Genomic DNA, 25,732 nt, shown 5'->3' with positions numbered 1-25,732 from the left:
TACACATGTAGACAAACATGTTTTAGCTGTTAGATTTTTTTTTCTTACCCATTTAGTTTGTTATGTGTCTGATGTGATGAGTGTTTTATTTTAAGGTTCAACATTAAGTAAAATGCCACTAATACTGTCTGATTATTTAATTCTACAAGCCAACTACCTGGTCTCTATTGAAAATCTGCGTTTTATACATCCCTAGTGTAAGAATGATCAGATTGGCCATACCTAAACCTACCAGAAAAGAGAAGAATACCATGCTAGTGAGTTTGGGACACTACCATCATGCTAATACCATGGTATTCTTATAAATCTCTGGACACATGTAGATGATCATGTTTTGGCTTTTACGTTCTTCTCATAGTTTTTCAAGGCGTTTGACGCCATGCGCTTTTTCTTTTAAAATACATTGTTAAGCTAAAATAGTGCTAATCCTTGCTGATGGTAAAATTTTCACCTCACAGCCTACTAACTGGTCCATTTGAAAGTATGCATTCAAAATATAAGAACAGTGGGAGTTTTGAGCAGTATAGTATATGAATAAAGCTAATAAGATATATTAGCTAGGCACATATGCATAGTCGGTTTTCCTCTGCAGTTAGCTCTTAAACTCCAGACGCTGACGAGACAGGTGTGCCAATCGCAGGTGTCAAGTGTGACACCGATGCCACATATACATGTCATTCCCGTCTCTCTTCCTCTCAGTCAAAGGAAGGATGTCCCTGTGCTTCCCGCCTCCGAAAGTGTGGCGAAACGCTTACAGCAGACAAAAGAAAGAAATAAATAAACAAGGGCAGACTCAGCCCTACTTAAAGAAGCGTCATCGCACTCTTTCATGTGCCAGAACAGAGGGGAAGCTTGACCAATGGGGCTCAGAGGAGCCACTCCGGGGCACTTTCATGCCTCATTTCTGCTACATAATGCTGTCAGACAACTTAAGCCCCTGCCTTATTGTATTGATAAGGGCCGACCCGCCCCTTTCCAACCCCGAACCTTCCACAAGGCCGCCTGTCATCTGAGAGAGCTGGCCGTCCCCGAGCTGCCATTCTGCATGTCCGAGATAAACTTCAGTGTGAAGCCCGTCAGTCAGGCTCTGCGGTCACGCCAAGACGTCATTCCAGTTACGCAACAAAATAATGTGCGCTGGAGTGAGCAGTAGTACTTTTAGTGGTAAAAATCAGGGTTGTTATCATTTAATAAAATATAAAATAAAACATATAATGAAAGGAAATAAAAAGCTAGGTGCCAAGGCAACATTTATCATTTTTAAGTACTAAAATAACGCAACTAAATTAAAAATGAATAAAAACGATAAATGTAAAAAATAAAAAATAAAAGCAAAAACGCAGGAAAATAACTAACGAATAAAAATACAATTTAATTGGAAAACCTAAACAAAATATTTTAAATATTCGGGGTTATTAGCATGAATTTAAATCATTAAAGAATATACTTATATTACTAAAATAACCATAATAAAATAAAAATGAATATAAACTATATATTTATTAGCATGAATAATAAAAAATACAGATTTATTAACTGTATGAAAATTTTTTTTTAAATTATCTAAAAATAGCACCCGTTCAAATGCATAAAAACGTAAATTTTCAACAGTTCTGGTGTTTTAAGCACACGTCAACCATATTGACAAGCATTATTAATGCTGCATTCAAAGAGCTGCGTTATCGCTTTGCTGAACCTTGATCTCAAAGCAGATGTCCTTGTATCGATCGAATTGATGCTGCCTGTTGTCCAGGAGGAATGACACAGGAATGATTGATTCTGTTCTCGTTTCAGAGACGATGGACTGGTTGATGTGCATGCTGTCAAATCCTTTGCTAATGCGCCTTATCATTCGCGATTCCACGTGCTTTAAACACAAACCATCACATCTTTAAGTTTAGGCGTCGGTAGGCCAGATTCCAATCAAGTGCGAGCCTTCCTTTTTTTAATTTCCTCCTGTCTCCTTTCATCCTTGTGGGAGATGAGCAGACTGCATGCTAATGCAGGGGCTGGAGGTGTGCTTCACGAGTGTCCGCTTGGACGGCCGCCACTGCTCAGGGAACAGAGAGTCCGGATGACTCACCGTCCTCCCAAGACTGTGGTTATTCTCTTCAATTAATTGGTCCACTTAGGGCCACATGCTCCAGTGCTGATTGTGAAGAGTGGAGCTCCTCTGTTGGTCTCTCTATCTAATGTTGTCTGATGCCAGGATACTGTAGCATTGAGTTGAACTTTCTGTAGATTGAGGTTTTTGGATTATGGGATTACAAACTGGCATTATAGGGCTCATAAATTGATTTAGTTTATTTTTATGAAACGTATAGTTCCATCTCTAGAATTAGATTTGATCAGCTGTCTTTGAAATCTTTATTGGTGAATCAAGTTTCCTGAAAAATGTAAACAAATAGCTTAGCTCTTGGTAGAATATTTAATTTAATTATATATTGAACATTTGTATCTGTTTTTACTGTTGCTCAAATTTTATAAAAGCAACAAATTTGCTTGATTCCCATTTGTCCTTTATCATGGTAAAATCATTACAAATATGTTCATTCATAAAATGTTACTTTGATTAATTTCTTCTGTATTGTAGAAAAATTAAAGACTGTTAATTACATTGATCTTTTTGTTATCCTGTGCTGAGGAAGTTTAGTAGGACAGTTACATTCAGACATATTTGGTTGGTTTTGCCCTTGTCTTCTGTATATTTGGTATCAGTTCAGCCCAGAATGCAGCGCTGCAGTTTTCTCAGGGCTAAGTCATGTCAGCTGGCAGTCGTGCTTTATACGCTTAATATAACTTACTGTAAGTCCTGTCGGCAGGTTAATTGCATGTTAGTTGAAGGTTATTTTATTTTGTTCCTCTATTCGTAGCTGCGTCTCCTCCACTGGAGATTAGAAGGACAGAGAGAGAAAGGGAAGTATGGAAGGAGGGAGGGTGTGAGTGTGAAATGCAATCCTATCTTAATCAGTGGCTGTGGGTCAACAGTGGCTGTTAATGCAAGGCCTAATGGGAAACGTGCCTGTGGTCCTGTGGCGAGGATTGTGTGTCGCCCAGTGGAGTGGACTGGAGAACCATTGGCGAGGGGAAGCGGACCACAATCACTGAGTCTCTGACCCTCGTTGTCCTCTCACTGCAGCAGATTGCGCCATTTCCCCGTCAACTTCATTTTTCTAGGAGTCATTTGTCCTCCTGTCTGTTCTCATGCTCTCCTTCTCTATCATACAGCTGTTAACCCACCATTTCTCATCCAGTGATCTGTTCAACAATCATCTAGTCACTTAAAAATTTATAGCTTTTTCAAAACAGGTTGTTCTGACTTGCAGCCTTTCTTGGTAACATTTGGAGTAAGGTGTATATGTGATGTTAGTGCCTTTATGATAGTTTGTACAAAATGTACATGCTTATATAAAAGTACTTTACAGGAACTGGGTTTGTAATAATTCCCTTTAAAGTCATTTTAGATGCTTTTTCTTTCGTAGGGAGTACCGGGATGAAAATACACCTAGTTGCGCTACAATAGACTTAAGTGAGATACAGTTCATTTGAATTGAATGTAATGTCCCTCTTTCTCTCTCTGCAGTGCCGGGGCCTCCCTTTCTCTCTGTCAACCAAAACTCAGAGACTACCGCATTAGTGCGCTGGCAACCCCCAGACTTCATCGCTCCGGGTCTCGAGGTCCAAGGTTATCGGCTACAGTTCGGCCGAAAGGATGTGAGCCCCCTGGCCACGCTGGAGTTCGGCCCTCAGGAGCTGGAATATTCCATTAGCAATATCCACCGAGGGGCAACATACGTCTTCAAAGTGTCTGCCAAGTCCAGATCAGGATTTGGTGAAGAGGCTACCCGAGAACTAAAAGTCCCCGAGGAGGTTCCTCGAGGGTATCCCCAAATAATGGAAGGGTCTAACATTACCTGCTGCTCGCTCCAATTTGCCTGGTTGCCTCCGGTGCTAGCAGAGCGCAACGGTGCTATAATAGAATACACACTGGCTTACCAAGAGGCCGGAACGGTCGGCGGACCCAAGGAACTGCGTTTGCCGGCAAGTGAGAACAGCTACACCCTCAACAGCCTAAGGCCCAACGCAGTGTACGATGTGAAAATTCGAGCGCACACCAGTGTAGGTCCAGGGCCCTACAGCCCACCGATCCAGTATCGAACAGTGGCCTACGAAGCAGGTACGGGTTGCTCATTTCCCCGCCTCAAGGGACAAACCTCTACAATGCAAGCACCTACACCCGATTATATAAAGTTCTCTGGGAGCTACATACCTCACTAACACCCTCCCCCACAACAAGGTAAAATAAGTCAGTAAGTTAAAGTCAGTCAGTTTTGAAAGGGAAGGAGCGTCAATTTTTGCGAGGTAAGTGCCGATTGGTCAGACACGCCCAGCACATTCACTCATCCAATCACAAAACTCCCCTAGTATTTATTCCAAGGTAGACGAGAGCCACGTCAAGGAGATCCCAGATCTGAAGTTGAATCAGGCACATTTGTTTACTTTGTTTGGTTTTTCTTCTGCAGTTTTCGTTGTTTGGTTTAACGGTTCCTCTTCTCTATACTCACCTTTCCCCCCTACTCCCACACTGGGATGGTTTGCAGCATGGCGTCCCATGATGCACTGCTAACAACTGTGGGCATGACAACTGTGTTTGGGGTTTGTCCTCATTTCTGTCGGGCTTTCTGCCATGGCAGTGCCTATCCAAATTTGAGAGCACGCAGCAGTGGGTTACTCAAACATAATGTGGGTTCAGCTATTCTGAAATCATTCAGGGGGGATTATGGTAGCTGCTTGCCAAATGTTCTTGTTGGAGTGGCACTGCCGGGCCAGGGCAGGCAGAGTACTGTGCAATCCTGTGGTTCTGTGTTCACCAGTCCAGTCTAGCGTGCTGTTTGTACCAACTGAGCGCCTCCCACCCCTCCCCTTCACAGCTAACGCCACACACCGCTCACTCAGAGGGACCAAAGCCCCTCTCCTTTGGGGGAAAACTGGTCGCAAGCATCGAACACTCTGTCAGCCTTCTTTCCCTTCAGTTGTTGTGCTTTTTCCATTTCTTAAGTGTCTTTCTCAATTTGTTTCCCCAATTCACCTCTGGACAGATGTTCCTAAGAACTTCACGGTGAAGCTGACCACCAAAACCACGGCACTGCTGACCTGGAAGTTTTCCGATAGCCGCTTCCCGTACCGCTGCATGGTATGCAAGCTATTGAATCCTGTTTTTTTCATTCAATATTAATCTTATTGACGGGATCTGTTATTGAACAATTTATCGATGCACATTGGTCCACAGTTGGAGTACAACCGGCAGAAGATTGATATTGATGCTAGGATGAACAAAGCTCTCATCACCAACTTGCGACCCAACAGCACCTACGAGGTCAGAATTACCTGCCAGGAGAGCAGTGATGGTGGACCCAAACACAAACTCATTGCACGAACGGCACCACATATTCTTGTCCGAAAGCCAGAGTTGGACCTGAAAAGAGAGCCAGACAGTACTCTCACCATTGTCTTACCACCGCTGGAATCCAAAGAGTTGATCAAGTAAGGAAAACCAAATTCCATTCTAGGCCCGCAACACATTATACCCAAGGATATGAATGCAGATGCAAGCAAATTGGAAATGTGGGGTCCTTTAAAAGTGGTGTCCCGATTTCAAGTTCCGAATCGTTGACCTTCCACCGCCCCCAACTTTGCTTCCTGTCAACTCACTATCCTATCAAAATAAAGGCATAGAACGGCAAAATAAAAGCACCACACCACAGTAGATGAAGTTTTTTGTTGTGTAGGAAATTTTTCATGTTTTGTTGAAAATCGTTTAGTTAGATGTTCCCAGTTTTATGGAACATGCAAATAATCACATTTAGTGGATAGGTAGTTATTTTTCTGTACAATTCTTTGACTAGCAATTTTTGTAATGGTTTTTTGCTCCATCTTTACCTCTTGCAGGGTGGTCTATGTTGTGGTGGTTCCTCTGAAGAAGGGAAGAGGACCGATCCGACACATCAAGAGCCCAGATGAATTGGACCTAGAAGAGGTGAACATACCCGCTTATTATCTTATTTTCTCAAGTTTGTCCTTGTGTCACCGACACGGTGGAGCCAAAGCCATGGAAAGTGTTCTAGCATGAGCATGGTGGGAACGTTCCCAAGGGGTTGTCAGGGAGAAGGGACAATCACACAGCTCTCATCCTTACCCACTGGATAACTGCTACGCTTGACCAAGTGACCTTGAACTGTGAATGGGTGCCTGTTTTCTTTTTATGTATTAGTTGACTTTAAAATAATAGTTTTTTGTTTTTTTAGTTAGTTTTTTGAGTAAATAACCCATTTTATTTAGCATCAGTTGCCATTTTTTTAATAGTTTTGTACCTAGAGGAATCAACCAGAATATGTTGTGTTTTAGATGCTGGTTTCAGTAGGGCTGGACGATTATGGCTTAAAATCAAAACCTTGATTAATTGAACATTTTACCTTGATTACGATTAATGAACGATTATTTTGTTTCTGTTTTTTTTTTTTTTATTCCCTCATAGTTCACTGACAAGGTTTGTACTGTAAGCAGGGCCGTAGCAGGGGTTAGCAGGGCCCCGGTACAGGTTGTACCAGTGGGCCCTGTTTGAAAGTGTTTAATTTGTATGTTCTTTCTGTTTATTTGTTTGTGCTATTTACACAGTGTTTAAGTTTTTTCAAGTTTGTAAGTGTCCAGGTACAGAAACCGAATAATTAAATGTAAAATAGCACTGTAAAAATTAAACATACAGTCAAACCAAAATTAATTCAGACACCTTCAACATTTCTCACATTATCAGTTTATTTGCTATAGTTTAGAAAATGGTAATTAAATATGACAAGAACTCAAGAGTTAAACAAATTAATCTTGATAATATCAGATAACTTTGATAGAAAGATGTGTAATGGATTACAATCAAACAAAACTTCAGACAACAGTCAATACTTTGTTGGCCAATTACCAATCAATGATTAATTGTGTTTAGTCTGTGGTGTGAAAATGTTGAATTAGCAATTCCTGAAGGAGAGCTCAGTTCAGTGTTACCGTGAGACGCACCTCTCTCTCCGCGTGCGCACCGAGCACCGCGCGCGAGTAACCAGCTGCTCAGTTCAGCTTTTCCGCGTCTTGTGTTTAAATGCTTTAAAGTTTTTTGAATGGTTAAATTGGCAAGTGGCAAGGCTTAATAACACGTGAAAATGATACGCTTTCATGACGACACGCAGCAGCTTTCTGTCAACTGTCTCAGCCAGACGGTTGAGATCGACTAGTAAAGGTGGGATATATTTTTCCTTTTGAAAGCGTGATCTGACATCATAGCTCACTATCAGCAGTTATTTTATCTATGTTCGTAACATTTCTTATAGATTATTGCTCGGTGTAAGAGATAAATAAAGATCAAATAAAGATAAATTAGCACAGTACCAGTACGAGTGATTGCGTGTGTGAATTAGTCATACTGTCTCTATATTATTGTGAAGCTGTGGGTTGTAAATAGCCTAGTTCCTTCAAAAGTAGAAAAATATGCTATAATAAGTTTTGAGATTCTAAGCTACTTTAATAATAAATCACAGGACAGCGCTGATAAATAGTTTTTGCGTTCCTCTGTGTGCGCAATCTTCAAAGCTACTGTTTATATGAGTGTTCGTGTTATCCGGCGTTCACCTCCGTGTTTTGCTTTCATGCCACTGACTGGAAAGCAGAGTCATGTGGCTACACACACGATAGTATGCTTTTAAGGGGGAAGTATTAGGATTAAAAACTGAAATAACCGACATTGGAAAATTAAGTCGGTTAGAGGTTCTGAATTTCGGTTTCGATTACTTTTCGATTAATCATCCAGCCCTAGGTTTCAGTTCTCCTCAAGCAGTCTTTTTCTCCCACAGCTGTTGGGCGACAGAAGACTCGGTCAACGTCACGCTCGAACCACCCGTCAGCTCAAGCAGGTGGACGGGAAGCGGCCCTACATTGCTGCCAGTTTCAAGCCCTCATCCATGCCGCCGTCCTTCACCCTGGGCAACCAGATGGTGTACAGCGGCTTTGAAAACAGGGCTCTGGATCCCGGGCAGGAATATGTGATCTTCATCCTTGCTGAGCTTAACACCACCGGAGGGGTGAGTGAAATTTAAGTTTTAAGACTCGTGCAAAGTGACAAATGCTATAACCTTTTTTTGCTTTTGTGCAGAAAACATTTGTGACCAGCCCCTACACGGATCCAGTCACAGCTCCAGACGTGGACCCTCAGCCCATGGAGACGGGAGGGGACGGACTCATCTGGGTGGTGGGGCCTGTTCTCGCTGTGGTCTTCATCATCTGTATTGTGATTGCTATTCTTCTCTACAAGAAGTGAGTGGACTTTTGACATGTTAATGAATATAAACTATTTCTATTTATACAATTTACAATACCAGTCAAAATGACAACTAATTTAAGCTTCTTATTATCATTAATCCTTTAATTATTATTTATTTTATATATATATATATATATATATATATATATATATATATATATATATATATATATATATATATATATATATATATATATATAACAAATCTTTACAAAACATTTTATTTAAAAACAATAATATTAAATGATTTTCTATATTATTATCTGTTGTTTTATGAAAATTTTTTTGTTAAAATAAATATATATTTTTTTAATTTATTAAAATTCTAATTAAATAATATAATAAATTACTACATTGAAAAGCTTTTAAGACATGTATAATTATAATGTATAGATTAGTTACAATTGACAAATAGTAGAATTTATTACTATATAAATTAAAATATTTTGTAAAGACATTTACAATGTTTATTAATATAATGTATTTATACATTTCAGTTTCTGACCCAATAAATTTTACTCTAATAAGACTGAAAATAAATGAATAAAAAAATATTCATCACATAGTTTTTTTTACAGGCATTTATGTATGTTTGTTTATTATACATTTCAGTTTCGCTCACAAATTTCAGTTGTTCACTTATTGAGTAGTTATAGCAGTCTTCAAACTAACCCAATGAAACTAATTTTGAGCTTCAGAAATGCTAAAAGACGTTTTTAAGCTTATTTTAGCCCTCAGCATTGGCATAGTTTGGAGAAGTTCAAAGCGGAGCTGAGGAGAGCAATCAATTCGATCGTATTAAAAATGAATAAGGTGATTGCTAAAAGCTGTTAGCTTCAGAGCACGGCCAAAGCAGACCGCTTTGACTTTTAGCATGCAAACGTGCTGAAACTCAAAGGGAAGCTATTCATCATTATCGCCCCAAGAGCCAGGTTAAAAGCGGATGACTCCTGGCTAGTATTTCCTCCCTCGGCAGGACCTTGAGTTTGACCTCTGGTGTCTGAAGATCGTATAGCCCCCCGGTGGGCGCAAACACAAATCTTTTACAGGTCTGTCCAAATGTAGATGAGCTAATCTGGCTCCGCTAGCCTGCCCTGTGAATTTAAATGCACTCTATTGATTTTTTTCCCTCTCCTCTCCCTTGTTCTCTTGTTGTGTTTTCTCCCTTTTATATATTTATTTCACTTCAATGCTTTCTTTGGAAGCAGCAAGCCTGACAGGTAAGGCTTAGCTGTACTTTATTGCTGTTTTCAAGGGGGCAAAAGAAAACAACCTGCCTCAGCATAAAAGCAACTTTTAATTAGATGGCAGAGGAAAACAGTGCAATGAAATGGCGGGTTCAACCAATGTGCCCCTCGGCTGTGGTGTTTGTGGACATAGCTTTGTGTGTGCTAGCATCTAGCTTCCTCGATTATAGACTATAAATAGTGTTTTCTGCACTGGTAAATACTGGCAAACAAAGTAGTGTGCAGACTTTTATTAATACTTGTTAAAAGTATAAGTGTAAGGCACTTATTGAATCAGTCAAACTGATTGATGAATCTATTCTAAACCATGAGTCATTGATCTGAACTGGTCAGGAAACAATGGGTGGTCATTTTGTGCACTTGTGATAAGGTGTACTTGTTTTTCAGATTTCATTGATTCCTTGCGTTTTCTTTATTTTCCTAAAGCAGCAAACGTAAAGAGTCAGAGCCACGGACGAAATGTTTGCTGAACAATGCCGATATCACCCCTCACCACCCCACAGACCCGGTGGAGATGAGACGAATCAACTTCCAGACCCCAGGTATATACACATGAACAAACCACCTTAAACACTTGAAACATGAACTTTCCTCTGAACTCATCTCGCAGATGTCAAATGTATTTCTAGTTCATATTTCACCTCAAAATCAAATCAAAAATCAAGAAGTATATATATTTAGCATGAAGAAAATAGAGCTTTCTTGCATTTCAACATTATTTTCGTATCATCTGTCAGATTCTCTTTTGCGAAAGAGTACTTTGAAGTGTGCCAGAGTGACATATATTGTCAATTAACTTTCATTTAACTGTCAATTTCAGGCGCACCTGTAGTTTTTTCTAATTAGTGTCTCTACTGATGCAGTTTATTAGCTAACATACGTGTACGGCCTGTCAGTCATGTTTATTTCATATTTGTTTCAAGGTTTGGAACGTCCAAATTAAATTGAACATCTATACAGTTTCACAGACATTTTGTCATCGCCTCCCTTGTCTCTAAACAAAATCATTCAGTTCAAAGAGCATCCTCATTTTTTCCCAGCTTTCTATGTTAAACCTGGTCTGAAATGAAAGAAAAATTGGTTTTATATTGACTTTTAAGATTTACATATATTTTGGGAGATAGAAAAGCCTAGCATTATTTTTTAAGAAAAACTCAACATGTGTACTGTATTATAAATGCTGTTTGTGCACGTATATATTATAAATAAAGTTATGCACAAATGTAGAAATTTTAAAATGTTAACGGATAACTGTCAACATTTATTTTATATTAATAACAATTTATTTTTCATTTTTTGATTGTCTTATATTTATTATAATTTTTTACTGCTGACTAACATAACAGTTTATATTAATGTTTAATATTATTATTTATCTTTGTAGACATGGATAACCGATAATGACACTTTTATAAAAAAAAAATATATATATATATATATATATATATATATATATATATTTTTTTTTTTTTTTTTTTATATATATATATATATATTTGCAAGTAATTTATTATGTGTTCTTATTTATTGTGCAAATTATAAAAATGTATTCTGAATTATAATGTTTATAATTATAGATAACTGATAAATGCAGATAACCGATAATTATCGCTATGCAGTTTATTATTTATTTATTTCATTATTTATTTATTTTAGCTTTTTATGGTCACCAGTATCTTGTGCATTCCTATTTACAATGTGTATTCTAATATTAATCCTGAATTATAATGCTTATAATATATAATATAATGCTTACATAATAATAAATGCAGATAACCGATAATTATCTCCATGCTGATTGATTGTTTATTTATTTATATAAGCTGTACATGATCGCCAATATATTGTGCATTCTAATTTAAAATGCTAATTAAAATATTAATCCTGAATTATAATTCTAATCATAATTACAGATAACCGATAATGAAAACAGAGACTGAGCATCCAGGCAGCTTCTGAAATATTTTCGTTCCAAAGCAAACGATCTTATGTCTCGTCAAAATACTCCATTTCAAAGAGCGCCCTCATTTTCTTTTTTGTGCACTAAACCTACCCCGACATTTCTCGGTGGCTCCTTGAAGTGGCACGGAGTGAATTTGTCGTCGGCGTCTCTCTCTGCTGTCCGTTGTCGGCATCTCCCCATCAAACAGCTCTCGTTTCAAAGGCGGTTATCTCAGTGCGGCCTCCCGAGGAGGTCATAACGCCGAGAGCTCTCCTTCAGCCCAGATAAAACGAGTGCCAGCTGAGAAATGGAGGTGGAGAATGTAAGAAAGCCACTATCGCCACCTCATTTCCCATAATCACCTGTCCATTGTGGGACATCTTGTCCAGCAGCCGCCTAATAACACATCAGAAATGAGCCTGGCACACTTTCATCTTATTTCTCGCCTCTTTCGTCCGCTTCAACACTATCAAGACGCTCGCCTCGTTAAAGCCATCCTCGTTGGACTTTATTAATTGAGAAGCGTTCAATTTGTGGCGCGACGTTGTTCTTTTTAAGCACGGGTGTCATTATCTCTTTGCTTGGTGTATTTTCATTTAAGTGGACATTTTAGCCCAATTAACTGGGACGGGGAAACATTTGCGACATTTCCATTAGCTAATAGGGGCCATTGTTCAAAGCAGCACACTTGAGTTCACATGGATGACTGGCACATATGGCGCACAACTTATCCTAATGAGACGAGATGCCAACATTAGGTTTGTTTCGTAACGCTTTTATGGTCAGGTTCTGCTCAGTTCCTCTGCATACCCTTCAGTCTGTTTGTATTGGTATTATGAATCATTTTTGAAAACAAACATATTTTTTTACTAGCAAACTGTTGCGACAAAACAAAATGAAACAAAATGCGACACGCTTGCAGACGCTCATGGTATTTCCAGGCCTGTGATCATCTGTGAGCATGTCTGTTAATAGAAGATTTGTAATCCTCATCCACACCCATTTTTTTAGGCAGCTTTCTAAAATCTTGCAACAATTCATTTTTATTTTGTTTTTATTTATTGATTTCTTCATTGTGTTTTACTCAGGAATATGTTATATTATGGCAGAAAATGGCTTTTATATTGTATTTTAATATTTACATAGATTTTGGAAGTAAAAAAGCCAAATCTATTTGGGAATTTTATATATCTTATAAATAAAGATATTCACCCATGCACTTTATTTTTAAATTGATAACAGATTGTTAAATTTTTAATATGTATTATAATAGTTATTTTAATCCTGTTTTTTATGTTTAATAACTTAATTTTTTTGTTGATCACTAACATAATGATTGATGTTTATGTTTAATAATATTATTTATTTTAGCAGATACAGATAACCTATTGGCTGTACATTATTATAATATTAATCCTGAATTGTAATGCTTACAATTACAAATAACCAATAATTATCTCTGTGCTATTTTCATTCATTCATTCATTCATTTTGGCTGTATATGGACACCATTATATTATGCATTCCTATTTATAATTATTCCTATAAAACATTTTTCCATTGGCTGTATATGGTCAATAGTACATTATGTACCTCTAAATATAATTAGGGCCCAAGCCCTCTCTTGTTCAAGTTTTTTTACAACTATCCGGGGCTTTTGGGGGGCCTTAACATGCTCAAAAACTCTTGAAAATTGGCACACATGTTGGAATCTGTGGTCATTATTCCCGCAGATGCTGGGACACAGGCGTGGCACAGGGGCCCTACGGCACCCCCTGGAACACAGTCAGAAAACTTGTATATCTCACACATACTTGCACGTATTGATATGCAACTCATACATCTCTTCGAGCAGAACAACTTTCGCACTCCATGTCATAGACTTCACCCAACAGGAAGTTTAATTTTTGTATACTCCTCCTAGGATTTCCAAACGATTGCCCCCAAACTAGGTCAGCATGACCTCAAGACAATAGGGATGCTAAATAGTGAAAGCATTTTTGAACGGTTTGGCCGCGGTGAGGCAACAAAATTATGGCAAGATATAAGAAAGAGGATTTGTGTAATAACTATTCCACACATTGTCTGATTTTGATGAAACGTCAGCAGTTTATTCGCTGTACGAGGCCGATCACATAGATGGGACTATTATGAGTGAAAGTTATAGCCCCACCTAGTTAATTCACACCAAACTTTGCCAACATGATTGCAAAATATTGAGGAACTTAAATAACGAATGGATTTAGAATATCTTGAACGTCGTGGCCAAAAACGGGAAATGCGTTTTGCCTGTTCGTTTACACGACAGCTGTATTTTTGAATACGGGTTTCAAAGTGCAGGTATGTAGACATGGTCAGTGAGTGTCGATTTTAAAGGCAAGCGTGAAACAAACATACACAACGATGACTGAGTACATGGTACTGTTGTTGCTGCTCACGAGTTTGCTAACGCTTCTTTCACCAATATTACTAACAACAGTTGAGACGCATCATATAAAACATATAACCCAATCATCACCCAAACACAGCACAGCAATTTTTCTACACTTCAAATGTCCTCAAAATTTTCCACCTTCTTCATAGATGGATAAAAATAAAACATAATGCCAACAAAATTATTTCACAAATGCTTATAGATCCTTAAAAATCGCTTAAACAATGCTTAAAGATAATTAAATGTTTTGGTAACACTTAAATAAGGTCTAACTTATTACCATTAGTTAATGCTTTAACTAATATGAACTAAAAATGAACTACAGTTACTAGCCATGCAGCCTTTCTCTCTGGTTTTATGGCAGCTGTACCTTTTATAGTTTGCAGAAAAGATAGCAGAACATTGGAACATTAAAATCTAGTAAAATTACTCTTTAAAGCATTAAAATAACTAATGACTAAAAATTTAAATCACTGAATTAAACATTTAAATACATATTAAAGGAAAATGACTGTTTTAACTGCTATAAGAAACAAACATTGACTCGTTTGAGCTTATAGTAATTAGTAGAGCACTATAGCTTACATTTGATTTACCCATTACAATAGTCCCTTTACAGTTACTGCTATCATAAAAATACACTTGTATGTAGGTTTAGAATTCTACAAAAGATACATTAAATGTCCAACAACAAATATTTTAGCAAAATGCATATATGACTTAGAATTATAGCGCTATTATTCTAATGCATTCCATCTGTTTAGCACACATGCGCACAGCAGCATGAATAAGCTTGCAAAAATTAGTGAGATTGTGTGAACTTATTTATGGAACCGCTTTAGCCCCGATTGATTTGTTAGGTTATTTCAAGCCAGCTTTTGGACTTTTGGACTTCCTTGGGTCGATTCGTCATATTTACGCAGCAGTGATGATGAGAGAACGTGCTTGAGAAAGAGTTTAGAGAGGAGAACTCAATCCAAATATAAAATATTGGTCACTTTCTCAATAATAAAAGCACAGTGCATCCACTAGTAATTATATATTAATAAATATTTTTTTACTGAAGCAAATATATTAGAAATTATGCATCGCGATATAAATGCCAACTTGTAGCTGATGCACACTTTTCGATGTTAACTGTATTGTTAACATTTTATGCTGATGCACCAATTGAATCAGGGAATCTTCCCATCCCTAATATATATATATATATATATATATGTGTATATGTTGACAACAGTTGTGCTGCCAAATATGATTTTGGAAACTGATACTTTTTTCAGGATTCTTTGATGAATAAAAAGTTAAAAAGAACAGCATTCATTCAAAATATCAGTCTTTTCGTACAGTATAAATCTTTGCAATCTCTTCTTATCAATGTAACACATCCTTGCTGAATAAAAGTTTTATTTTCTTTCAAAAAAAGAAAGAATAAAAATGTACTGTACCCAAACTTTTGAACTGTAGTTTATATTGTCTATATGTGTATAATATTGTGTATATTATTCTATTTTCAAATAAATGCTCTTCTTTTTAACTTTTTTTTAAACCTGAAAAAAAAGTATCACAAGTTCCAAAAAAATATTAAGCAACACAACTGTTTCCGGCACTGATAATAAATATCTAATTTATATATATATTTCAAACCTGATCTAATCTGCGCGTCTGCATAGGTGTTGTGTGCCTAAAGTCATCACAGATGGTTCAGACCTCGGCAACAGAAGCTAAAGACACTGCTCATGCACTAGCGCTCCAGACAGCTGGACAGACGTTGAGCTGCTAAACTCTGACCGTATGTCTTTTTACCGCTCGATCGACGCTGCCATCTGATGTTTTGAGGATTTATTCTTTAAAAAACTAGCGTGGAGTTTGCAGTGAAGACTCTTGGTATGAACAGTATCTGCAGCGGTTCATGTATGTCGACTGTGATGTTGGATGAAGGATGGCCAGTGTCCTACTTTCAGCGTCTGACAGACTGCTTGGCGTCAGATCCAACGGCGAGGACCCTCACGAGGATTACCGCCTTCATTCAAGGCAGGGGTGGTCCGTTCTCCTGCCTGGTTAAAAATGCACAATATAGTCTGAAAAATTAATTGGAAGGAGAAAATGCATAAAGGAGAAGTTCTGTTTCCTGCTTATTAATTTCCTTGCATTTATCTTGTTTTTCCCATTTCTTTCAGTCCATTTACAGATTTGGTTTTCAGCTAATTATCAGTACATTCAAAGAGGGATGCTTTTATTTTATTATTTGCTGTTTGCTGTTTTTCACAGATTCGGGTCTAAGCAGTCCTGTCAGTGAAGCCGGTTTTGACTATGAAAGTTAGTGCTTACATCTCGCGCTGAGCTTTAGTGGTTTCTTATCTTTTTTAATGTGTCTGCCCCACATCCGGAATAATGGGTTGTGTTTTCCGACTACATTTGCATATGACTTTTTTTTTTCTTTTTTTTTTCTCCCTCACAAACTGCTGGATTTGCACTGATTTTCACTCCCGTATCCCTGGGAAAGTTAAAAGGAGACGTAATTCAAATGAAACCTAAAATTACATCTCATTAGCAACTGCTTTTCCAATACGAGATGCATAATGTTGGATAAAATCAAGTGTATAATCTTAATTTTTTTTTTTTTTTTTTTTTTTTTTTTGCATAAAAAGGCATCATGTTAGCCAAAATATATTTATGTAAACTGACCATATTTAAATGAAACTGAAATAAAAGCATTTTATAATTACAATTAATGTATATATTAGCGCAAGTAAATCAATAATCTATTATCTAAAGTCTTATTATTAATATCTTTAATTTCTACAATATTTACCAAAGACATTACAAATTGAAGCAAACAATGCGACTGATTGTCCTAGAAATTTGTTCTTCATTATGCATCTGTGGGAAGTTAAAATGCAAATGCGGTCAACTGTTTCATCTTAATCATGACTGCTTTTAACTTTCATTCATAACACAGCTGTTAATTTTTCCTTTTAAATTAGTTTTTTCTTTATACTTCTGCTTGTCGATTGCTTTGTTCTCACAGGCTGTTGGCTGAACATTATTAAACCACAGTAAAAACCGCTGATCATATGGAGACCGCTCTGCTGTATGATTTTTACACAAGTCTCCACACATTGCAGCATCCTGTCTGTTCAGACCCCCATTCATCTCTCCACCGATGGGGTTGTTCTGCAGGCGGAGATAACGAGCCGAATTAATTAAACCCTCAGCAAACAATAGTCCAACATTTGATACATCCCTCCTGCCCCACAGTGAGCCAGAGAAAGAGAAACACGACTCCCTTTTTTCTTGTTTTTATGGGGAAATATACTAAGCACTTTTCATTTTATATGTAAATGAACAATTGCATAAAATCGTTTCGCGAACAGCGGCGGCGGATATCAAAAGGATTTGTTATTTGCATCACCTGTCAAGCACAAATAAGAGACTGAAAATATGTAATTAGACAGTTTGCATCTCTCGCGCTCACTGATCTTGGGCTTGATTGCATGGGATAAAAAGACTCTGCGGTGGAGAGAGAGAGAGACACACAGAAATCCTGGCAGAGAGAGCAGATAGGAAATGAACAGCAACAGGAATTTGTCCTTGAAAGAGTTTCCTCAACTATATTTAGTGTCTTTCGCATAAATACTTGAAATTGAATGTAGTTAATTATAAGAAACAGATAAGGTCATGCACGCAAAGCCACTTTTGTAACGTGTATTTAGTGCTTTCATCTCCTACAAAAACCTAATGTCTTCGAAAATCAGTAAATATCGGTGTCCAGTTTGAATTATTTGACAAAGTTGACTGTGAAAGTTTTAATAACCAAAAAAGTACAAGTCATCTGCAGAGGTAAATTTTTTTTATTTATTTTTTGCCCCCCGACCGGATTAAATGTAATTGTTTCTTACATCTTGTGAGGGAGATCATTCCTCAGAACAAACAAATAACAGCTTATTTATGAAATGGAAAAACAGGGCATGAGTAATTGTTGTTGACACGGAGCAAAGTTTAGGAATATGTTGACACTGGAAAGTGCTAATCTTCCAAGTTTGTTGGGTTTCGATTGGCTTTAGATGGCCTTTCTCATTGCATCAGGGAAGATGTTGGCGTTTAGCATGCAGGTCTGATCTCAGGTTGTTTGCAAAAGTTGCCCTTCGCATCTTCTTCGAGAGTGCTTTGGCATATATTACCTTGGATCCCCTTAAGGCGAGGACAGACTAAGAGCTTGGCCAGGCTGATGAGAATAACATAGAAAAGTGTTAGTGTCCAGTTAGTGGATGAGGAAAACCTGTTATTAGCATAGCTTTGTTTTGCATGAATGTCTGAAAATTAACAGCTAGAACTTTTTTTTTATAGCATCTTGATTGGCATTTGCTTCAGTTTTGTTTCTCATAATGTCCAATCAGCAAGTGACTTTCTCAATCAAACCCAAGCCATTTGCGATGTACAACATAAAAAAAACTAAAAAAACTGGAAGTGAAATTGAGGATGGCTAATGTGATTATGCAGATTATTCATGCCTAATTAAATCACAGTACTCTTCAAGGAAGATGTCAACGTTTATCCAACTTTTGACCTTGTGCTGAAGAAGTCCAACGCCTTCTTTAAAAACATTGGCGACCATTTTAGGAAAAGTTATGTCTGTTTTCTTCCATAATCCATTACTAATTCATAACTGTATTAACTTCACAGCGAGAGGCCTTGGAAGTATTCGGTCTGCGCAAACAGCAAAACTAGTGCTTGTTTGAGGAAAGGTCTTGTAGGTTGTTGCAGGGATAACATGGGAGACTGCTTCTGTGACACGCTTGCTTAGCTTTGGCTGGACTGAAGCAGAGAACATGACACTTCACTTTGCACCGGTACCATTGGGTCATCCTAACCCAGACCAGAACTCTCGAATAACCCCCTACTTTACCCTGATTACCCCCATCATCTCCCCTCCACTTCAAGAGCTTTATTTCTCATCGTAGCGAAAATGAAGGATTAAATAAGGAAATTATTGCAAGCTTCTGCCAAAAGGAAAGCTGTTAGAAATATTAAGGCTAGAGGTTTACTCCAGGGACAGGCAATATTGTGTTCTTCTACCTCTGGCTCACTCATATTTTTCGTGTTTAGTGTGGAAGCATTCCAGTTTTTCCCCCCTCAGAGCAGCAAGACAAAGAAAGCTAGAGCACTAAGTCCATATTTTGGTTACGTGCAAGACGACATGCAGATAAGTCTATTTATTAGGCCTAGCATAAAATACAGCACAGAAACTTGTGTCCTTTCATGCTCAAATCTACAGCAAACAGTCAGCGGACGGCAGAACAGGGCTACAGTTATGGCAGGAGTGTCGAGTTTAGAAGTGTCTAGTGATCCTAGAAGTTTCTAGTGGTCCTGAAGACCATGATTAGTTGGTTCAGATTAGTTAAATTTGGAATTAAGCTAGGTAGGTGGCCCTCCAGGAGCAGGGTTAGACACACTTGGTTTAGGATAACATAGGGTTAACCCTACAGGATACCAACATGGATACCATTTCCCCATTCCAGATGCAATGTACTTAGCTTCAGTCTTGTGAGCTTTTGGCCTTTTGTCTCGCCTTGGTAAAAAATAAGTTTTCAGATTTTGCATTTGATTAAATCTATTACATTTCAGCTCTGCAGACATGAAAATATTTCTCAAGGGCAGATCTTTGAGGTTGTTTCAATTTATTGTTCCTATGACTCAGTTTGAAAGGAGATTTGTTTGGTTTCACAAAGGCAATCAAGCGCATTTTTCCCCTTGTCTTAGCCTGCTGAGGACAGACGTATGGTTCAGTCTTACCAACCAAGTATGTGAAGTGTCCTCCTGCTTGTCATTTTAAGCCACAGCGTAGTGAAAAAGAAGACATTTCATACTACAAAGCTATTATGAATCATTTGACCCGCTATAATTTTTGTAATTGGTCTGGGGTTTTTGTAGCACCTTAGCAATCATCCTCAGGTCTTTTTCTTCATATTGTCTGTATAAATGCAGCAGTTTTTTCTGTATTAGGACAATCCTGATTGGCCCAATTGATGATGCAGAGCTCTGGCCTGGTCACACTGTGTCTCTAACATCACCCACTGTTCCTCACTCCAGTCGCCATCTCATTGTCTTACCTGCTTGTGTGTCTTCCCCTTCCCCAGTCCCGTTTTCTCCAACAACTTTTGGGGTTTGGCTTCTAACGGTCTTTCTTGGCCCCATTGGTCTTTCTGACCTTATCTTTCTTTCTCCTGATTGGTGCACAGGTATGATGAACCACCCTCCTATACCCATCTCTGAGCTAGCCGAGCACACGGAGCTACTGAAGGCCAACGACAACCTGAAGCTCTCCCAGGAGTACGAGGTACTGCATATTATACAATTCGGATTGTTACCCATTTCAAAAAACAGTTAATGGAGTGGGTTTTCTTGCTAAACAAATGACAGTGAATTGTTTTTTGCGTTTACATGGCAGTTACTCACGTGCCACAGGGTTTTGCAGAAGGCAGATGCCTTGGATTGAACTGCTGGGCTAGTAAATGTAGTGGTTGCTGATTAGCATTTGCTATTGCTGAATCAGCCTTCATTTGCATAGAGCAAATGTCTTCGTCCATCTTAAATTACAGCTTGCTACGGCAGCACTGCAATCAACACCCCCGGGGCTTAATGCTGTCTTAAATGGCTCCCAGCGTGAGCCAGACCTGATATCTCAGCAGGAACATGGGCACGCTTGAGTGGAGCCGACCCAACCCACTATCATTTTTGGGACATTGGTTTAGCATATAGATTAGCTTTAGCTGCATATGCTAACCAAATGACAAACGTCATTCATAAGCAACTAAGCCTGAGTAGTAGATTGTAGAATAGTTCGTTTCTGATCTCGTTGACCTGCAAAAAGGGAGTAAACAATATTATTATCGGGTAAAGTCAGCTTCTATCGGATATTAGTTGATTGTTTCAGTTACAAAAAGGAAAAGGAAAAGGAAAGTGTTTGGGAACTGCTGCTCTAGAAGAAAAAAATTTAACGAATGTATTCCTAGTGTGTTAGCATGCTAAAAGTAGGTGCTAAATCAATAGCTGCATTTCAGTTATTCTTCAAATTGTGGAAATTTAAATTGTAAGTTGAAAATACACCTAATGGAAACGCATCAATTTTGCAAAAACATTTGCCCATATATTGCAAAAAAAGTTTTTACGCTTACATGAGGTGGTTTAACTGCAATGTAAATGTTTTTCGCATGGAAAACTGGGCTAGAGAAGAGAAAAAAATGTTAGCGATTGGAAGCTGATTTGAATCAGTAAAAGATGCTTGGTGCAAAGCATTTTGTCAGATATGAGGATGTGGGTTGGTAGTTATGAAAAATATGCTGTGATTTACCAAATTCCAGATTAAGTTATCATATTTCTGTCCATACGTGATCTGTTAGATCACTGCACAGTGTGGCATTTGGCTTGGAGGAGAACCAAACCAATCCAAGCTGTGCATGTTGAAACCCACGGGCGGTTTGCTGGGTAGATGATAAGAGAGACAGGTTCGAGAGCACGGACAACCTGTGGAGGATCCATGCTCTGTTATTTGTGCCTGTAATCATCACAGGGTAAACAGCTACATCAAATCCCTCATTGTGGGTTATTTAGTCCCAGTTTCAGCATGCAGAGACGGTCTCCTAAATGAAAACATCCCTCAAGATAGAAGAGCTGGGACTGAGCCATTGCCCGAGAACAGGCTCTGAATCATAATGGAATACTAAATTACCCCGACAGGGAAATAGAATATTTATTCAGAAATTCTCATATTGGGAACGTTGCGGCATTTATCTTGCTGGCGTCAGATAATTTACCCCCTCACAGGAAGGAACAGACTCTTTTATCAGCGTTTCCTTTGCTATTATTCACTGTCCACGACAAAGCTACCTGGCCGAATGCTGGTGAATATTTAAACGATAGCAGACGGCTTTTAATTACACTTTAATGTGCGGCTGTGATTTCAGCAGGAGGACTTTTATCTTGTTGCTAATGTTTATCCAGGCTGCTTTGTGAAGGATCCTCATTTCTCTATTTTCCCTAAGTTTTAGTCCTCCCAGGCCTTGTGGCCTCACTCAACCCTGCCTTTCTGAGTGTTGAACTCTCTGTTTTTCCACCTTCTTCTGATGTTCTAGCAGATGCAAACTCGATCTCTTCTCTTATTAGTATTCATGCCAGGGATGCTGAGGGATTGGGAAAAGACCTAAGGGTTGCTTCACTCCGTTTTCTCTTTCCACAGTCCATCGATCCGGGTCAGCAGTTCACCTGGGAGCATTCCAACCTGGAGGTCAACAAACCCAAGAACCGCTACGCCAACGTCATCGCCTACGACCACTCCCGCGTAATCCTGGCACCCATCGAAGGTCGGGCAGAACTGCGCACACTCTGATTATTTGAAAGAAAAGCACTGCACCTGAATGTTCCAGAATGACTGAACTTTGTTGTTGTCCACAGAGGTGTTTGGCTATTTATTTGAGAAATGTATTTCAGTGCAAAGTCCTAAAATCATTCCAAAGAACCTGATAGGTCTAGGATGTGCATTTGGGAGATCCCCATCCATTTTAATGTCTTTATTATGTGTTTTTATAGTGTTTATCCTCAGAAATCAATTGGCTTTTTCCCTTCCCATGCAATTTTATCGTCTACACGCACAGGAAACAAGAGTTCGATAATTCACAAGCAAGCTGATATTAAACTCGAATGGTATAGTGCACCGCCATATCCCAGAGTGTCTTTGGTTGAGGTATAGAAGCTGTCAAGCTTTTGGAAGGAACAGTGGAAAATTGGCAGAGATTCTGCAGTAATGTTGGTAAAACGCCCATCTTTTTTTTTTTTTATCCGAAGCCGACTGTCAATCCTCAATGCTCCTTTGTGCTATTTACATTTATGCACCCCCACCCAGGTTTCCTTCCTCGTCATCGCTTCACCTTGATTTTCGCCACAGTTCACCACGACCCAATTTAGATGAGCAATAACGCGGCGTAACAGAATCATCACAAAGACAGCGCCCATAAATGCATAAATTAATCAAGTTCGAAATTTCCATTTTACAGTGCAGTGATTTCACCATTAGACACAGCAGTGGGACAATTCATGCAAGCAGCCGTGCTCTGTTGACTTAGCTATGACTAAAGCTAAACAATCCAGCGATCACTTTGTGAGACGGGGAAGAGGCTTTTAATGGCATTCTTTTTCCCCCTGATTGCTAATTTTGCCTTTTTCTCCAATGTAGCGGAGACTAGAAAATGAGCACGGCCAAGTGTTTAATTTTTCGTTGTTAAAGCACGTAAACAACAATTTAGCACCACGGGCCTGTGTCTGTGATTGAAGCTTTTGTGTTGGATAAACTGTACAATTAAATATGCCTCTCATAGGTTATTTGCCAAAGGTCTGAAGTGAGCGCGGACCCCGAGTGTAATTACAAGTGACTTGTTTCAGAGAATTAATGGCGCTTGCTCCTACTGGGGGGTTTGAACAAACCCCTAACCTTAAGTGTTGAACTTTGTGTCATAATTTGTCCCTCGCTGTTTGTGCTACATACACAAATGACACATGAAATTATGCAGGCATTTAGATGTGTGGTGGATGATGAAATTATATTAAATTTACTCTAGACTTATTTTGAAGGAGAATAACATGTAAAGCTATAATTTTCAGTATCATTACCTCCAGTCATCAGTGTCACATGATCCTTAAGAAATCATTCTAACATGTTGATTTATAAGCAATGTATAAGCAAAGTAATTTTTTTATTAATATTATTAATTTAAATCTTTAACAAAATTTATATTCAGTGTCTTGTAATTCATCTATACATTTCTTTTTCACTTCCTGTAACTGCCTTGTTAAATTACCTCTATTATTATGAGAATTGTGAGAATTGCATATTACCAAATTACCAAAACTAAATAGCTTTAAGGTCCAGATTCAGAACCAGTACTAACCCTAAAGACCCTAAAATTCCAATTTCAAGGGCCATGGCCATATTTATGTGGTCTTGAGAGGTCTCAAGACCTAGACCGCAAGATTATTATCTAGCAGTGGCACACAAGGGCTTTACTTCTGTTCCCGCTACCTCACCGATCCTGAGCTTAGGCAGGAGAATGTTTGGCTGCTTAATAGGAGATTTACTGCGGGCCGCCCAGAGCGATGGCAGAAAGAGAGCGAGACGGGGTCCGGCGTGGGTTCTGCTTGCTGATTTACTCCTAGTCCAGCCTAATTCCATCGTATAGCATCTGGTCCTAAATCAGCTGCAGTGGATGCTGTTGGCCGGCCCTCAGAGAGCTAGACAGGGCTGAAAAAGCTGGAAGGAAGTGAGAAAAAGCTGCGAAGGGGCTTGATGGCTTTTCTTTCATGGGGATTATTTTCTGTGATAGATATCTGTCACAAGCTCTGCAATAGCCTCTTACCAGACTGTGACTGTATATCACGTTATTGGAGCTGCAAGTTTTTCACAAGTTAAGAGACTCACACAACAACATCGTCAGCCATTTTGGAACTGTCTAGAAACAGGGGTATAAAACCACACTTTTGAAGTCGACAAGTAATGTTAGTCATGTTTTCTTGCACCAGAAACATCTGTAATGTATTTTACAAGAAGTTTGCATGTGCACTGAGGGCTGTTTTACACAATACATGTCAATTTATAAATATAAATGGTCATATGTTGATGATTTGCTGATAGTTCTGTATCATAAATGCTGCGTTAGCTTTGTGTTATGTAACATAGCATCAGTCAAAATCCTGCTTTTTCATGAAACTTCCCTTGAAAAGCAAACATGTCTGTCAATCCGGCTCTAACTTTCACAGTTATTAACCTTCTTACTTCGTTTCAAGGTATCACAGGCAGCGACTACATCAATGCTAACTACATTGATGGCTACAGGAAGCAGAACGCATACATAGCCACACAGGGACCGCTGCCAGAGACCTTCGGAGACTTTTGGAGAATGGTATGGGAGCAACGAGCCGCCACCGTGGTCATGATGACCAGACTGGAAGAGAAGTCAAGGGTGAGGCTAAACAAAAAAAATTTAGCTCTTAAATTGTACTCTTTTTAAAAGCTAATAAGCTGTATTGCTTCCTGTCTTCCAAGGTAGCAAACTATCAGATATGGGGCCTTATATTAGAATAATCTGGAATACAATACATGGGTGTCACAAACAAATCCTACATGAGAGAATGTTGAATTAGCATTTTGCTAAGCTAACAACATGATCCTCACAGGCACTCATCACAGGCTCTCACCGCCGCGGCCCGGATTTGATTCCCGGTCAGGGAACATTTGTGGGAAAGTCGTGGCCTAATGGTTAGAGAGTTGGACTTGCAATCGAAGGGTTGTGAGTTCTAGTCTTGGGCCGGCAGGAATTGTAGGTGGGGGGAGTGCATGTACAGTGCACTCTCCACCCTCAATACCACGACTTAGGTGCCCTTGAGCAAGGCATCGAACCCCCAACTGCTCCCCGGGCGCCGCAGCATAAATGGCTGCCCACTCCCCCGGGTGTGTGTTCACAGTGTGTGTGTGTGCACTGCTCTGTGTGTGTGCAGTTCGGATGGGTTAAATGCAGAGCATGAATTCTGAGTATGGGTCACCATACTTGGCTGAATGTCACGTCACTTTCACTAAAAAAAATGTGCAGTACAAAAAAATAATTGGTAAAATGGTCAATATTTAATTTTGTAACTATTGGTTTTCAGTGCATTCTGGGATTGTCTTCTCCACAGAAAAGCACATTCAGAAAAGCACA

At 38.7% G+C, this 25,732-nt stretch overlaps 1 protein-coding gene across 19 annotated transcripts in view; it reads left to right on the top strand.

The window, feature by feature from the left end:
* The window catches only part of LOC132159463 (receptor-type tyrosine-protein phosphatase S-like), a 194,036-nt gene that overhangs the window by 150,376 nt on the left and 17,928 nt on the right, over window positions 1-25,732 (top strand). For 7 of the 19 annotated variants that reach the window (XM_059568972.1, XM_059568969.1, XM_059568971.1 and 4 more), the window contains 12 exons: window positions 3,584-4,177; window positions 5,100-5,194; window positions 5,291-5,544; window positions 5,950-6,037; window positions 7,896-8,123; window positions 8,195-8,355; window positions 9,568-9,582; window positions 10,036-10,151; window positions 16,257-16,304; window positions 20,228-20,325; window positions 22,225-22,348; window positions 24,822-24,997. In XM_059568972.1, coding sequence (XP_059424955.1) covers window positions 3,584-4,177; window positions 5,100-5,194; window positions 5,291-5,544; window positions 5,950-6,037; window positions 7,896-8,123; window positions 8,195-8,355; window positions 9,568-9,582; window positions 10,036-10,151; window positions 16,257-16,304; window positions 20,228-20,325; window positions 22,225-22,348; window positions 24,822-24,997 — 1,997 coding nt within the window. The remainder of the gene's footprint in view (window positions 1-3,583; window positions 4,178-5,099; window positions 5,195-5,290; window positions 5,545-5,949; window positions 6,038-7,895; window positions 8,124-8,194; window positions 8,356-9,567; window positions 9,583-10,035; window positions 10,152-16,256; window positions 16,305-20,227; window positions 20,326-22,224; window positions 22,349-24,821; window positions 24,998-25,732) is intronic. The other 12 variants (XM_059568973.1, XM_059568980.1, XM_059568978.1 and 9 more) reach the window with 8 other exon arrangements.

Source organism: Carassius carassius, chromosome 16 (genome assembly GCF_963082965.1).
Source record: "Carassius carassius chromosome 16, fCarCar2.1, whole genome shotgun sequence".
In the NCBI taxonomy this organism is placed as follows: domain Eukaryota; kingdom Metazoa; phylum Chordata; class Actinopteri; order Cypriniformes; family Cyprinidae; genus Carassius; species Carassius carassius.
This window is presented reverse-complemented; position numbering and strand designations above follow the sequence as displayed.